Genomic DNA, 13,442 nt, shown 5'->3' with positions numbered 1-13,442 from the left:
AGTCACATGACTTGACTCAAGTCAGACTTGCTTGACTAACACTGATAAAAGACTCGACATTGAGTTTGACTTGGTTTTCATGACTTGAGACTTGACAGACTTGAAACAGATGACTTGAAAGGACTGAAAGGATTTTAACAACAATGACCAAAGGTATACCTTTGATGACGTCATCAAAGGTATACCTTTGATATTACTGGACTAAACGCGGACAACAGTATCCGTGCAACAGTGTATCAGAGAAGGAGGCCGATAAAACACAGCTGCAAAGGAGCTAAACGTCTTAGCAACATTCTTCATGCAGTCAGATTCGTGGTGAGTACCAACAGTAGTGAGTGATAAGTGCAACTTCACCGCGTTTATTCAGAGAGAGAGAGAGAGAGAGTCGTGCGCATTTACGCACATGCCGTGTGTGTGTGTGTGTGTGTTGGGGAGAACTCCACTCTGCGTGAGAAGTGTAAACCCAGGGACTGTAGCGATGGCAGAACTCTTGGTGACGTTACATTGGTGTTAGACTCTGCTTAAAGAAAACGCTGGGAGGAAGCTGTTGTCTACTTAAAGTTACAGATGGTATTATTTGGCTGATGATCTGTTGTTTGCCATATCTGCGATGGACATGAGGAGAAGGGTTACAGGCTGGAATTAGTAGATCTGATTCCAGAATCGGAAAATAAGTGTTTACTTCTGAATGTAAAATAGATATTTAACAACCTGTTAAAATGCAGAATAATCAGCTTTGTAAATGTTTAACTTGAATATGTAATATGAACATATCAAGCTATTGTTATATTATTACGCGAGTCAGTGAAGAATATTTATTTTGTTAACATTATAAATCCTAAAGTCAATATTTTTAGGGACACTTAATGAGCAATATTTTTTTTTCTTTTAAACATGCCATTGTGAGCATTTTAATTTGAAGACCATTAGATTTTTGTATGACTTGACTTGACTTGCTTGAGTCTCATTACATTGACTTGGGACTTGCTTGAGACTTGAAGGTTATGACTTGAGACTTGCACATGAGTGACTTACTCCCACCTCTGAATATGACTCAATATTTCTGTTAGCACCAGAGCAAAAAATAAAAATGTACACTAATGACACTACACAGTGGAAAATAGTAAATAGTAAATCATGATGATTCTGATAATAAGAGACAACAGATATGTCTCACTGCCATGTTCTCTGCTTCAAACTGACAGTTTTACAGAGAGTCTGTGATGTTCAACACCATTGAAAGGGAAGCTTGAATGCACAGTGTCCTTCTGTTTCTAAACACTGCTGCTTACATCAGTTGTCAAAGGAACTGTTGTTGCTAGGGAAGGCTTGTCAGCCATGATGAGTGAATGGACTGAAACCGAGTCTTGGATAAACAGAGTTATGCAAACGTTAGAAGCACACGCCAGTGCACAACACTCAGATTGTTGTGATGCAGATTATTTATGACACATTTGTAACTTGCATAAAAGCAACCTTGGTGATTCTGGGGGTTAAAACATGAACCAGTTTACATTCACAAACCTATGACTAAGGACTGAGGCGCTGGGAAGGAGAGGGCTTCCTAGGCAACCATTTCTGGGCTGATTGTCATCATGTGACCAGCTGATGCAGCCAAAAGCTGAGAACAACAGAGAGAGGGTGTGTGTGTGTGGGAGAGAGAGAGAGAGAGAGAGAGAGAGGGAGAGCAGTGCCTGCTGATGAGTCAGAGGAGGCTGATTCTGATGTAATCCTCCCTCCTTCCACTTCCTATGCCTACATGGCTGCTTCTAGAAGTCAAAGATGGAGGAAGATGTCTGACATCAGGACTGCAGGAGCATCTCTGATGCATAGATAAATATTGTCACAGTTCTCTCTGTGAAAGGGCTGCCATGCTCCCCACAGCTGTATTTATCTATCAGATAAATTAGATCCTAAGAGCGGCTGTGGGTGCAGCTGATGTGGTCGCTGTACCTTGCTTTATCAGTCAGTGTGTTCTCACTTGTGGGTCAAAACTAAAAGAACAAGAGTGAGAAAGAAGGAGACGGAGCCTAATGAGGAGTTTAGTTGTGATGTGGATGACCCCTGTTTAGAAGTCTACCATGCACCAGGACTCACTGTTTTCTTCTTCATGACTGTTGAATCATCCCACTATGTCCCCCTGCTGGTATATATAACTGTTGTTTTTAGGCAGCAAAGTATGTCAGTAGTGATGACATTATAGCTCCAAATTAGTCTTTTCTATATGACACAAAGTTGTCCACCTCTGATTTATAGCACAACACAAATGCAAACACAGATTAAAGATGTCCACAGGAGTCTGCAACTACACTACATGACAAGGCATCAAGACTGGATGCAAAGTGTGTGAAACACTAGATGTTATTAGCTCACTTTAAATTATGGAGTCTGCTGCAATATTCATTGAACATGAGTCCAAAAAGAGACAAAAATGGTACATGTTTTTTTTTACCTGGAATATGACCAGAGGCGGGGGACTCGAGTCACATGACTTGACTCAAGTCAGACTTGCTTGACTAACACTGATAAAAGACTCGACATTGAGTTTGACTTGGTTTTCATGACTTGAGACTTGACAGACTTTAAACAGATGACTTGAAAGGACTGAAAGTATTTTAACAACAATGACCAAAGGTATACCTTTGATGACGTCATCAAAGGTATACCTTTGATATTACTGGACTAAACGCGGACAACAGTATCCGTGCAACAGTGTATCAGAGAATCTATTGTTTTTAGTTAGTAGTCAATTATTGTTTATTTAGTCGTTTATATTCAATAGGCATAATTATGGGTGGATTTCTCTGAAGACAAGCCTTCATACAGGGAAAGTTTGTATATATATTTTTCTAATCATACACATATAGGTATGTTAAGTCTCTAATATAAAGCCCTGCAATCAAACACATTTAATTACAAATAAATGGCCCCAGAAGCAAAGACTATAGGGATTAATATGGCAAGTAAACATAATAATGTTTATTTTCAGTTTTAATCTGAAAAATTGCATCAATAACTCTGCAGCTGAATCCCACCTCCTTCTCAGGGACGCTCACTGAAAACGTTTATCGTATGAAAAAAGCTGCTCTTAGATCAGCCTCTTTCATTCTCAGTGCTTTGTTGGCAATGCGTCTTCAGAGAATGTGCGCATGCGCAATGCTGCATGTTGCCACACAGACACAGATCGACGGCAAACCTTCACCTGGAGAAACCAGACACCTTTTTATTCTTTTGAGACGCACTGAAACACACGAGCTGTTAAAGGATTTCTGCGAATATACACGGATTATATTTGAGGAAGTTTGAAAAACGGGGCAGTAAATGACACTAAAAATCTTTTTTTGTCACGTGGTCTAGTCTAAACCAATCGGAGCGAGACAAATCCATCGGAAAGTATGTTCTTTGTTCGGAGATTTTGCCAACTTTTTGCTCTTGTGTGAGCCTAAATCTGTCTTTATATCGCATGATGCGGACGCGATTGTTGTGTGTTTGTGAGAAGAGACGAGCGGTGGACTCGTTTTATTGTGTTTTTTTCGGGATGCCACGTGTTCAAGTTGAACAGTGCGCTCAGGCTTATTTCATCACATGACTCCCCTCCCCCATCCAGCGAAGGGAATGGGGGAGAAGGCGGACATGTTTGAGGGAAATGTGTTGGTTAAAAAGTATCGAGGTGGAAGACAAGAAGATTATTTGAAGAAAGGTTTCGCCTTATTTTTGGATTTTACCTGTCGACATTTCTATTGATTTTATTTCCTTTGGTGTCATACTTTGAAAATATGTGTGTTTGTTTTGAATAATTTAACTTTACTTTTTAACTAGTATAAACTAATTTGTGTTGCAAATAGGATTTATTTAAAACTTGAGTAATATTGAACAGTGTGTAGTTTTTTTGTTTCTTTTGTTCAAGTTATTTGAGTGACATTGTAGGGAATTTGTAACCTTGGTGTGGGGGATGGGCGCAAGTGGTTAGGTAACAATTTGTGTGGTTGTTTAGTCGAGTATCGGTCGTTTTTAGAGATAAAATGTTATTATTAAGGTTCACTAAGTTGGTAACTCGGTGTTGGTTTTTATTGTAGGTTAGTCTGGAATGATCTTTTGTGTAAACTTTGAAAAGGCCTTGGATATTTTATACTTTGAAAACCATGAGAACAATTCAATTTGTCTCTATCATTGGGTTTTAGTTGTTTATTTTATTGTTTACCTTTTCCAGTCGGTTTAAACTTCATGAAGTGCAGTCTGGTGTAAGGAAAAAATGCTGTGTCATTCTGTGTTTTGTGCTCCTCTAGTCGTGCTTGATGTTATCTCTTTTTGTTGTTGGCGTGTTTCCTAGCTGTTTTAGCACGGTTATGCGTTTCAAATTGTAGGCCTGATCTGTGTCCTTTCTCTGGCTTTCAGTTTGTTGAGGCCTTGTTTGGATGGGTGTCTTTACTCAATCTTGACCCTTTGTGTAGAGGACGGCGGAAAGTCGGTTTGTTTCGGTGCGTAAGTGAAATATGAGGCAGTTTGTGTGCTTTCTCCGATGTTTTTGCTCGTTATTTGTAAATAATTCGAGTTTAATGCTCTGCGTGACGGTGCTTAAAGATGGCGGCTGAGCGCCTCTTCTGTTAGACAGAAATGCGGATATTCTGGTAAGTACGGAGCTCGTGGGGAGAGGCCCTTGGCTCCTCGGTGGTACGCGTGACCGAGTAGAAGAACCAATAGGCTCGCCGGTATTTACCCTGGAAGCCCGCGTTACAGTCGTTTTAACCAATCACCGCCGTCTCCTTGCACACGTTGACGTAATGTAATATGATAAGAAGCAGGGTGGCTTCTTTTTGTGCAGGATAATGTGACGGAACCAGTTAGATGCTGCATATCTGTAACACTGTAAAGGCCGGACCAATAATATTGCGCAATTTCCTTGACGGACAGAAGGAACATGCGAATAGGTTGGCCTGAAAGCTTGTGTGTTGAGTTTCAGTGTCGAGGGGTGTGGTGAGTTAGATAGACAGCGCAGGCAGCCAATAGAAACTTCAAGGGCGGGGACATTAGGAAGTAGTCCAGCCAATCATGTGAACCCTGGGTCTATAAAAGACCGGGTGTAACCGCTCCGTCGCCATTTCAACGAAGCAGATTAGAAGGAGTGTGCTGTGGCGGGGAGCGGAGCCATCTGACGAACAGAGACGGATCCTGCTTTGAGTCTAGCTAAAACAGAATCCGGATCCATCCTGATGGATATGGCTGTTAACCCGCCCCTTGACAGGTATCTACCGGTAAAATGACTCTCAGCTTTTCATCAGAGGGAATATTTTAAACATTGATCATTATATTTTTCCAATATATCGGTGCTGGCAGCCCGTGTTTGCCGTAGTGCTATTGGAATACAGACGGACGCTGAATATGCAGCAGGAGTAACCGTTGTTGTGCCGTTAAATGGAATAAAAGCGACTTTCGCGTAGTGGAAATAACATTTTCTGGGTCATAACAAGCTGCGACTGTTACTCGCGTACCCCGGCGCCATCTTCGGAGCGCCTCTGCCTTTGGCCGCTCTCTCCCGCTGCTTAGCAGTTGGTGTTAGCATTGCTAGCATTAGCTTCACAGACCAAAGCCTTGCTAATGAAAGACGGGTCAGCAAGGGGCACTTTGTTCATGCAGTGGCAGATGTTTTGGTCCGGTCCGGTACGGTAGAATGACAACAAGGGTTTAAGGTGGGAAGTGGGAGTAAGTGTTAGCAGAAGTTTGATGAGTTTTGGGCGTAAATGTTGGGAGAACGAAGGGCCACGGCCACGCCGGCCTTTCTGCTTGTTTTGCCGGTTTGTTGTTGTAGCCATGTGGCGGTTAGGGGTTGTTGTGATCGCCGGTATAGTCACATCTTGTAGTACATGGCTACCGGTTCCGTTGTCATTTGCACATAAATGCATATATTATGTATGACCGAGACGAACGTGAAGTGCATACTTGCATTTCATCTCATGTCACTAGTTGCTTTTAAAAATATATGTTATGGCTCTCGTGTAAGTCAAATCTATCCATGTGTGTTGTTCGTCGGTTGCATGGTTACAGCGCTCAATGTCACTCAACCTAGCAAGCAACGTTTACTAGCAAAGACCAGCAACGTTTTAGAAGAGGTTTTAGTAGAGGTTCACACTCAGGGTCTCATGTTTAGGTTTTTACCACTGTATATGATTTCATTTTCATTTTCTATGGGTTCTTACCTAGTTTCTTTTGTTTATCCGTTTCAAAAGCCAAAAATACTTTGTTTACCATTATGTACACAATTACCTTTCTTTATATAAATAAAGTACACTAACTATCAAATGTGTTTCCAAAAGTTGTGTCATTCAAGATGTTTGCTTTATTTTATAGTGAAATGGCAGACACAGTGTGAGCTGTTATTATTATTTTAATGTAAACATGGCACCTGCCCATGGGACCTCCTCTTCAGTGTGATGCAAACACAGTAGTTCAGTTTGCACTGATCAGTTGCTTCATGGTCACAGACAACATTTAATGTTCACATTCTTTCTGACATGTAACCTCCTCTGATTCAAACACATGGACTGCAGGTGATAGCATGACTGTTTATTGGAAAGCAGATGCCACTGGTAAGCCAGTAAAAGCACAGTAAGCCAGTAGAATTTTTCTTCACAGAGGTGGGACTCTTGGACCCAGGTTAAGCAATGCTTCAGTGTAGGGCACAGGAATATACACCTTTGACACTGGAGTGTCGGGTTTTGATAAACTAATGAATGGGTCGCTGCAGTTCTGCAAAAGTGGGGCATTTCAGTACATGCATAAGTGCTTCTTAGGGGGGTCATATCACTGTAAGTTATGTGGCAGTGTTCAGTGCTAGTGTCCCTTTTTATGTTACCTTATAACTACTAATTGAACATATTGGCATATTGGTAAAGGCACAATGGTAAGTCTGGTTTAAGTCATCTCTAAGCTACATTTTTGAGAATTAATCTGTGGTGACTGGTGAAGGGTATGATCTGCCATTTTAACAGTGACCCATCACTTCCTGCATAGTAGATGTTGTGCAGTGACTCAACAAAGCCATGGCATCTGTAATTGTAAACACACTGGATGTCTAAAATCATTAACATAGCCAATGAGTGACTAATTTAGGGCAGTCTTTGTTATTTCAGGTCTAGTTATCCGTTTCTGCAGGAATACTTGTCATTACTGTCATGGCAACTCAAACTCCACCCACAATCCTTTAGGAGTTTTTTTAGTGAAAACGGGTGGAGTTTGTGTCTGCAATCGGTGAGGGGGAAGTCAGTCATGCCTATTCTCCAAAGACTGGAAGTGCTGATTTGACAGGAGCGTGTTTAAAGTCAGAATGATATACGTTATATATGATATAAGACCAATGCATTATTGTTATGTTGTCACATATAATTTATTTGTTTATGTGTATAGCACAATCATCCATGAATGTGTGAATGACTGTGTCTTATGACGGAGATTTACTCTGTTAACCTGTCACAGAGAATGAAGTAGTGTAAGCAGGATTAATGGGAGTTTGATAGAATATTATGCAGTGTATGCCAACAAGGGAATGCGATATCAAGATGACATAATCAGATAATTTTAACTTCAATCCAAGGTGTGGGATCATGATATTCTGTTTTAGAGAATATAGCAATACAAAAGCATTGCTTGTTCTTCAGTATGCGAGTCTTAAAAAGAAAAGAAAAAAGGCATCAAATGTCAAAGAAATATTATTATAGTGATTTGTGTCGAAGTGGCTCACTGGTTTTCCTGCTGTGCTCTCTGCAGCTCCCTTGTCGGGGTTGAGGTTGGCATGCTGGGAGTCATGATTGACCAGAGCTCCGGCACGGCTGGAAAACGCATCAGAAAACCTTCACTGCTCTATGAGGGCTTTGAGAGTCCTGGACTGCCTCCGGTCAGTCATCTGGTCCATTTAGGACCTCCACAACCTCCCGTGAGGGACCCTAACCGACATGGGCGGATGACCAACCAGCTGCAGTTCCTACAGAAAGTCCTGCTCAAGTCACTGTGGAGGCACCACTTTGCATGGCCCTTCCATGAACCCGTCGACGCAGTTAAGCTTAACCTGCCTGTAAGTGTGAATGTCAAGATTCATTATACAGCCTGTGTAGAAAAGGAGCCGTCTGTATAACCACTGATACAAAAACTGTTGTAAGTTGACACCAGTGGTCTTATTAAAAGTACAATGTCTTCCCCAGGACTATCATAAGATCATAAAAACTCCAATGGACATGGGGACTATTAAGAAGCGACTAGAAAACAACTACTACCGCAGTGCCAGTGAGTGCATGCAGGACTTCAACACAATGTTTACCAACTGCTACATTTATAACAAGGTACGTGTGTGAGGAAGTACAATGCAGCCATCATTTTGTAAAATGTAAAGTAATGTGTGTAAATGACTGAGTTCCATATAATTTACAGCCAACAGATGACATAGTGCTGATGGCCCAGTCTCTGGAGAAGGCTTTCCTGCAGAAAGTGGCTCAGATGCCTCAGGACGAGATAGAACTTCCTCCTCCCCCTCCACGCAGCAAACTAATAAAACCTGGCAGAAAAAACAGAAACAATGCAGGTGAGCATCTTCAGACATATGTTACATGCATATAAGCAGCAGGCTTACACTCAAAAATGAGCATGCATAATTAATGCATTTCTTTTTCCTTCTCATCTGTCCCAGTCTCTGGAGGAGTGACAACAGCTCATCAGGTCCCAGCTGTCTCCCAGTCTGCGTACTCTCCTCCAACCCCGGACACGCCGGACTCTATCCTCTCTACTCCCCCACAGACAATACTGACCCCAAGCATGCCCCCTTCCCTTCCTACTGAACAGAGCATCCCATCCATCACAGGTCTGCCACCCACACAGCCCACTGCGAAGGTAAATGACTATTTATTATTATTTGTTGTTTTATTTATTAATTGTAAGTAAAATAATGAAACCAACTAAAATTTCCTCCTCTTGAATTACAGAAAAAGGGTGTTAAGAGGAAAGCAGACACAACCACCCCGACCACTGTGGCCATGCCCATCATGAGCACCTTGGGCGTGAGTGGTGTGAGCCTTGGGATGGGAGGTGGAAACGACTCCCCACTTACCCTCACTTCTCTTGGGATGGACCACAACTCCAGCCTGATGATGAACCAGGGTCTCAGCCTCAGCCACGGCATGGGGATGGGCCGTGGAGGAATGATGCCGAGTACCAAAGGGAGCGGCGGCAGCAGGAGAGGCGTGAGTGGCCGACCCATCAAACCTCCCAAGAAGGATTTGCCTGATTCCATTCTGCCGACGCCGGTGCGCCGCAGCAAGCTGAGCCCTCAGCTGCGTTACTGCAGCGGGGTCCTGAAGGAGCTGCTGTCCAAGAAGCATGCTGCTTATGCCTGGCCGTTCTACAAGCCCGTGGATGCCACATCACTTGGTCTTCATGATTACCATGACATCATTAAGCAGCCAATGGACCTCAGCACCATTAAGGTAAGCATACCACACATGGGCACTGTTTACCTGCTGCACTGAAGTGATGTAACAGCAACAACTGTGCAGTTTTTTTCTGTTGAGGAGCAAAATGTCTAAAATTTCTTCTCTCTGCAGCGGAAGATGGATAGCAGAGAGTACCGTGACTCCCAGCAGTTTTCTGCTGACGTTAGACTGATGTTCTCTAATTGCTACAAGTACAACCCCCCAGACCACGATGTGGTTTCTATGGCCAGAAAGCTGCAGGTGAGTTAGTGATCATATTTATTGTAGATCTGGTTTCTCTTTGTTCCATAAACAGTCCTTGTTCTTTTTAGATTTCATTGATTAAATCATCTCTCCTCCTTCTAGGATGTGTTTGAGTTCTGCTTTGCTAAGATGCCAGACGAGCCTCCAGCACCACCAAGTTCCTCATCTTCCTCCTCCTCCTCTTCGTCCTCGTCTGAGAGTGAGCTGAGCAGCGAGAGTGAGGAGAGCGAGAGCAGCCCCAGCTCTGACTCTGAGGAGGAGCGGGCGAACCGACTAGCAGAGCTGCAGGAACAGGTTTGTAAACACACACAGGCGCACACATCAGAGCAGAAAGCAACAGATCACTCACTGAAGTTCGCGTTCTGGTTTTTCTGTCTCCCTGCAGCTTAAAGCCGTGCATGAGCAGCTGACTGCGCTCTCACAGGGCCCCATCGTCAAACCTAAGAAGAAGAAGGAGAAGAAAGAGAAGAAGAAGAAGAAAAAGGTGGAGAAGGAGAAACACCGGCGGGTAGAGGAAGAGGTACCCCCTGTCAAACCACCCAAGGCCCCCAAAATCACCAAAACTCCTAAACCCAAGAGCAACCGAGCGGTGGCCCTTCCAGTGATGCCAGTTAAGAAGGGCCAGAGCAAGAAAAACAACAAGAGCAAGTGAGTACTGCCACCTAGTGGGTAGTGTAGCAACTAACACAGTGTGGTGCAGTTGAGGTGTTTTTTTTCCACTTGAAAGAGAGAACAAACATTAATTCACACTTTCTTCTCCCATCAGATCCAAAAAGGCCAGCATGATGTTCACTATGCCACAGGTGGCCCAGGATCCCATCATCACTCACTTTGACTCGGATGAGGAGGAGGAGACGGCCCCCATGTCCTACGATGAGAAGCGTCAGCTGAGCCTAGACATCAACAAGCTGCCCGGTGAGAAGCTGGGACGTGTCGTGTACATTATCCAGTCCCGTGAGCCCTCACTTAGAGACACCAACCCCGAGGAGATCGAGATCGACTTCGAGACACTGAAGCCCTCGACGCTGCGAGAGTTGGAGCGATACGTCATGACGTGTCTGAGGAAGAAACCTCGAAAGCCATATGGTGAGTGGTGAGATGTTTGTCACCTTTTAACGACACAAACCAGTTTTCGACCATCAGTCTGACTGACGTCTTTACCTCAACAGCAAATAAAAAGAACATTGCTGGAAAGTCCCGAGAAGAGCTCGCCCTGGAGAAGCAGATGGAGCTGGAGAGGAGGCTGATGGATGTTAGTGGTCAGCTCAACTCTGGGAAGAAGCCTGCTAAGACCAAACGTAAGTCCCGCAGGCTGCAGGGTCATTTACTGACTGTGTTCTGTTTGGAGTCCTACATGAACCAAAGATTTGGTCTTGATGGTGTGTGTGTGTTTTTTTTTTTTTTCTCCAGCAGAGAAGCCGGCAGCAGAAACCAACACGCAGCCGTCACGCCTCAGCGCTAGCAGCTCCTCCTCAGACTCCTCGTCCTCTTCCTCTTCATCCTCATCCTCAGACACAAGTGATTCAGACTCTGGCTGAGAGCGAGGCAGACTATTTCTATGTGATGGGGTCGTTTGAACCGACCCCTGGCGTTTCTCTTCCCACCAAGTGGAATAAACTGTAGTGGAGCCGCAGGACGGATCGGACGGGGCCGGCAGAACTAGGAGCACCGCATGCGCTGGAGGGATAAAGGGTGCTAGAGCCAGAATCTGTGTCACTTCTGGAGAATATTTCCCTTCTTACTGTGCTCCCTGTCTTTATTCTGTATAGATAAGGCATACAGTTATATAAATATCTATTTTCTTTTATAAAGAAGCATTTTATGGAGCTAATTTATTCCCTCATTCTGGGAACGATTGAACTGGTGTGGGCCGAGTTGTGTTTTAGTTTTTGTTCAGTTTTTTTTTCTTGAGTGATAGACAGAGGAAACATTTCTCTGTGTGTGTCTGTGTGTCTGAATGAATGTGTGTCTCGTATGTGTTTTTGCATGCACATGCGCGAATGTGAGATCCGGCACCACCAAGTGCAGCCTTGTGAAGTTCCTCATCGTTTTGACGCAGGCGTTGAAAATCAGTCTGCACGCAGAAGCACCTTGGTTCAGTAGAATACAGATTGCATGCAATACAGAGGAGCTGACAAACACCTGCATACTCATGTACGACTTTACCGCGTCTGTGTGTCCTCATGTAGTCGGCTGCTGTACAGAAATGTGACATAGTTACAGGTTATATGTGAATGTTTCCGTTCCCATGTTGGCTGTGTTTTTTCATCCATTTCACTTTCTCTGTAAAACATGTTGCTTTTTTTTCTTCCTGTGACCAATCTGCTAATAAATAGTGAGGACGTGTCTTGTCCACTCACCCGTGCCCAAATAACATCCTGGTTCTTTTCATTTCTTTTTTTGCTGTCCAGGTCCGTTTGTCACAGAACATCTGAGATTTTTCCTGGTTCTTAGATTCAGAATCTAAACAGCTTTTTCTTTGAGACAGTTTGGCCTTTGAGATCGACGGCAGCTGAACGTTATTTTTTTCTCTGCGTTTTGTTTACTTGTTCGTGTGATTAAGACATTAGTAACACCAGCTGCAGGCTTGTCAAGTTAACAGTTTTAAAGAGAATCCATGTGGCTTATTAAAGTTGGGGATCCAGTAGAGAAGATGGTTTAATGTTGTGAGATTTAATGATGCACTGTTTGTTCTGGTGGTACTACTAAAAATACCTTGTAATTTTTGTGTTTGTTTTTAAATGGCCTGTGGCTTGAGATTGGAGTTATTGTGTCTGAAACTGATTATTTATTTAGGAGGAATCTGAAAGAGGAAACTTTCTCATTATACTGAAAACAAGTTTAAAGTTGATTAAAATATGCACAGATGAAACTTGTCAGGATTGTAGAAGTGTACATATTTTACAGCCTCAAATCTTCGAGCATGTTTTTGTTTTTCCTTCAATAACTTAGATTTCTTTCTCCCGTGAAGCTTTTATTTGTTCTAAAATACTCAAATACTCCAGTTGTCAGTCTTGCTCTTTTGAAGTTTGTCAGAAATTTAAACACCTCTGTACTCAACTCCCATCATTTCATCTGAGCATCTGTACATAAATAAACCAAGACATGTTCATCTTTTCACTGACTGTGGACACGTTTTTATTTTTTATTCATCGATTAGAAACATAATGGCAAGTTTTTGTAAAGCTTAAGTATCAAAACCATCACAAAATTACACAATTATATATATATGTATTTTTGTTTGTTTAAATTTAAGTAAGGCATCTTTGTACAATACAATTATATACACTTATTTTACTGCACAATTTGATGTGTGTGTAGACAGTTTGGTTTATTACATAACTAAATAAAGGGATTAAATAGTCATAAAAATAGTATTACTTATTAGTATTAGATTAATAATCCTTCGTTTGAGTTAAAGTTTTTAAGCCCATATGCCATTACTTTTGTGTCTGACAGCAGCAACTCTGTTGTAATCGGAGGAAATTGGTCTAAAACACTGAATTCCTGTCATTTATTCAGTGAATCAAACGTCATGTCGTAGTAGCATTTCCGGTGGTGGTTTTAAAAATAAAAGTCTTGCGGGTCACTGAGTTTATGCTTCGTAACTGTATATGAGGATGATCTCTGCACTTTGTATGTCTCTTCCTCACATTTTCATTATTAAGTTTTTAGCTTATGTAATTCTAGCTACTCCACAATCATTTTGTCATTAAATAATATACA

General features: G+C 42.5%; 1 protein-coding gene across 1 annotated transcript; it reads left to right on the top strand.

The window, feature by feature from the left end:
- The first annotated feature begins 5,210 nt into the window (after positions 1 to 5,210).
- brd2a (bromodomain containing 2a) lies at positions 5,211 to 12,090 on the top strand. Its single transcript, XM_028393096.1, has 12 exons — positions 5,211 to 5,242; positions 7,762 to 8,065; positions 8,193 to 8,330; positions 8,419 to 8,569; positions 8,675 to 8,874; positions 8,967 to 9,467; positions 9,585 to 9,713; positions 9,819 to 10,010; positions 10,102 to 10,364; positions 10,483 to 10,802; positions 10,886 to 11,014; positions 11,127 to 12,090. The coding sequence occupies exons 1-12, from the start codon at positions 5,211 to 5,213 to the stop codon at positions 11,252 to 11,254; spliced, it is 2,487 nt and encodes an 828-aa protein (XP_028248897.1). The 3' UTR covers positions 11,255 to 12,090.
- The last annotated feature ends 1,352 nt before the right edge of the window (positions 12,091 to 13,442 follow it).

This window comes from Parambassis ranga, chromosome 2 (assembly GCF_900634625.1).
Source record: "Parambassis ranga chromosome 2, fParRan2.1, whole genome shotgun sequence".
In the NCBI taxonomy this organism is placed as follows: domain Eukaryota; kingdom Metazoa; phylum Chordata; class Actinopteri; family Ambassidae; genus Parambassis; species Parambassis ranga.
Note: the sequence above shows the minus strand (reverse complement) of the source record. Positions and strands in the feature narration are given on the sequence as shown.

Excerpts from the sequence above, each read along its gene's own strand:
- brd2a (XM_028393096.1), top strand. The coding sequence starts at position 5,211 with ATGGATATGGCTGTTAACCCGCCCCTTGACAG. Across the intron at positions 5,243-7,761 it reads GTTAACCCGCCCCTTGACAG|CTCCCTTGTCGGGGTTGAGG; the intron begins GTATCTACCGGT and ends TGCTCTCTGCAG. Across the intron at positions 8,570-8,674 it reads AAAAAACAGAAACAATGCAG|TCTCTGGAGGAGTGACAACA; the intron begins GTGAGCATCTTC and ends CATCTGTCCCAG.